This window comes from Verticillium alfalfae, genomic scaffold (assembly GCF_000150825.1).
Source record: "Verticillium alfalfae VaMs.102 supercont1.11 genomic scaffold, whole genome shotgun sequence".
Classification (NCBI taxonomy): domain Eukaryota; kingdom Fungi; phylum Ascomycota; class Sordariomycetes; order Glomerellales; family Plectosphaerellaceae; genus Verticillium; species Verticillium alfalfae.
This window is the reverse complement of record NW_003315028.1, coordinates 283,018-285,080: the sequence shown is the minus strand read 5'-3', so window position 1 is coordinate 285,080 and position 2,063 is coordinate 283,018. Positions and strand designations below refer to the sequence as shown.

The 2,063-nt window shown below is 57.1% G+C and overlaps 1 protein-coding gene across 1 annotated transcript in view; it reads left to right on the top strand.

Moving 5' to 3' along the window:
* Nucleotides 1-1,576, top strand: part of VDBG_07918 (cation-transporting ATPase pacS) — a gene marked incomplete at both ends in the record, with an annotated part of 4,952 nt that extends 3,376 nt beyond the window's left edge. Inside the window, one exon of the mRNA XM_003001613.1 lies at nt 59-1,576. Coding sequence (XP_003001659.1) covers nt 59-1,576 — 1,518 coding nt within the window. The remainder of the gene's footprint in view (nt 1-58) is intronic.
* Nucleotides 1,577-2,063: the final 487 nt, after the last annotated feature.

Sequence of the window (2,063 nt, the reverse complement as noted above, 5' to 3'; positions counted from 1 at the left end):
GATCAAGGAAGAAGGTCGGCGACAATCTTTTTAGGGGTACTGTCAACAAGGGATGCAGCTGTCGTCATGCGCGTCACTGGAGCTGCCGGGCCGGTCGTTGCTGGATCAAATCGTCCAAATCGTCCGTGAGGGGCAGACGAAGCGCGCTCCGATGGAGCGCGTTGCCGACATGCTCACTGCCTACTTTGTGCCCATCATCACGCTGATCGCTATCCTGACCTGGGCGACTTGGACGATTCTCGGACTCGCCGGCGTGCTTCCAGAGTCTTACCTCGATGCGACGAGCGGCTGGGTTGCATTCGCCCTCCAGTTCGCCATTGCCGTCTTCGTTGTCGCGTGCCCCTGCGGCCTCGGTCTCGCAGCCCCTACGGCCATCTTTGTTGGAGGGGGTCTAGCGGCGAAGCATGGCATCCTAGCAAAAGGTGGCGGCGAGGCGTTCGAGAAGGCCAGCAAGATTGACCTGGTGGTGTTTGACAAGACTGGCACGTTGACGGTCGGTGGCGAGCCCAAGATTACAGACGCCTTGACGTATCCCGGCGCAACGCAAGAGGCTGCGTGCCAGGAGGATACAGATCTTCTCTTTGCGGCGCTCAAGGCTGTCGAGGAGAACAGCAGTCACCCGATTGCCAAGGCCATCGTATCTTACTGCAAGTCTCGGACGGAGCAGTCAGCCAGTGTTGACAACCTCCAGGAGATTCCTGGTAGAGGCATGAAAGCCATCTGTCGCGGACAGTCGTTCGATGCCTCGTTTGATATTATTGTTGGCAACGAGAGCTTGATGTCGGACAACCACGTGGCCATGTCCGAGTCTACAGCTGCACAGCTCGAGACCTGGAAGAGGGAAGCGAAATCTGTCGCCCTTGTTGCTACGAAGCCGATCTCCAAAAACGTGGCACCCTGGACTCTTGCGGCTGCTCTGTCCATCGCAGATCCGATTCGACCAGAGGCTGTCGGCATTGTCGAGGCCCTGCGAGAACGGGGCACGAGCGTGTGGATGCTTTCTGGCGACAACCTGGTGACAGCTAAAGCCGTTGCATCGCAAGTCGGCATCGACCCCAACAACGTTCTTGCTGAGGTTCTTCCTTCGCAGAAAGCCGAGAAAATCACTTACCTCCAATCGACCATGAAAGCCCGTACTGGCAGCCGTGAGCACACGATGAAACGGGCAACGGTCGCGATGGTTGGTGACGGTATCAACGATTCTCCCGCACTGACGCGCGCCGACGTCGGCATCGCCATCGGTAGCGGCAGTGATGTCGCCATTTCGAGTGCCGATTTTGTGCTCGTGTCGAGCGACCTCCGGGCAGTGGTGACACTCCTCGAGCTGAGCCGCACGGTATTCCGCCGCATTAGGCTCAACTTTGCCTGGGCGATTGTGTACAATGTGCTCGCGCTGCCTGTGGCGGCCGGGTGCTTCTACCCGTTTACGACGAGTTCCGGACAGCATATTCGGCTGGACCCTGTATGGGCCGCGTTGGCGATGGCTTTGAGCAGTATCAGTGTGGTGCTGAGCTCGTTGGCATTGAGGATCAGGATTCCGTGGATCGGGTTCCAGGATGGGAAGATTGGAAGCTAAGACGTTACTTCTGGAACATAATTGACGAGCACAAGTAGAATGTGTAACGTGGGCGGGCAAGGGACATTTAGAATAGCGAACTTGAGCAAATCTGACAGCAATGGAATTTAGGTAGAGAGTCAATTTCTATGCCTAATCCAAGCGAGTGGCCACTCTGGTGATTCTTTACAAAATTTGCGTGGTATACATTATGATTTACAACTTATCGTACGGCCAACTGCCTCGGCATTACTTCTTTCGGTACATCTTCTCCAAGTCCTCGAAAGAAATCGTCTCGCCTCCCCAGGCCTCGGGATCTCTGGTCTCGGACCGCTTCTCGGCCGGCACGTCCTCGAGACTATGCGCGTTCTGCTTGACCGCTTGCTTTCTTCCGTTCGGCGCCAGCAGCTCCCCGACGCCGGCCATCTCCATGATGGCTTCACGCACGCCCGCCATGCCGCGATGGCTGTCCATGGGCTCGGATTTCCACTCGGCCTCCCGCCTCTGT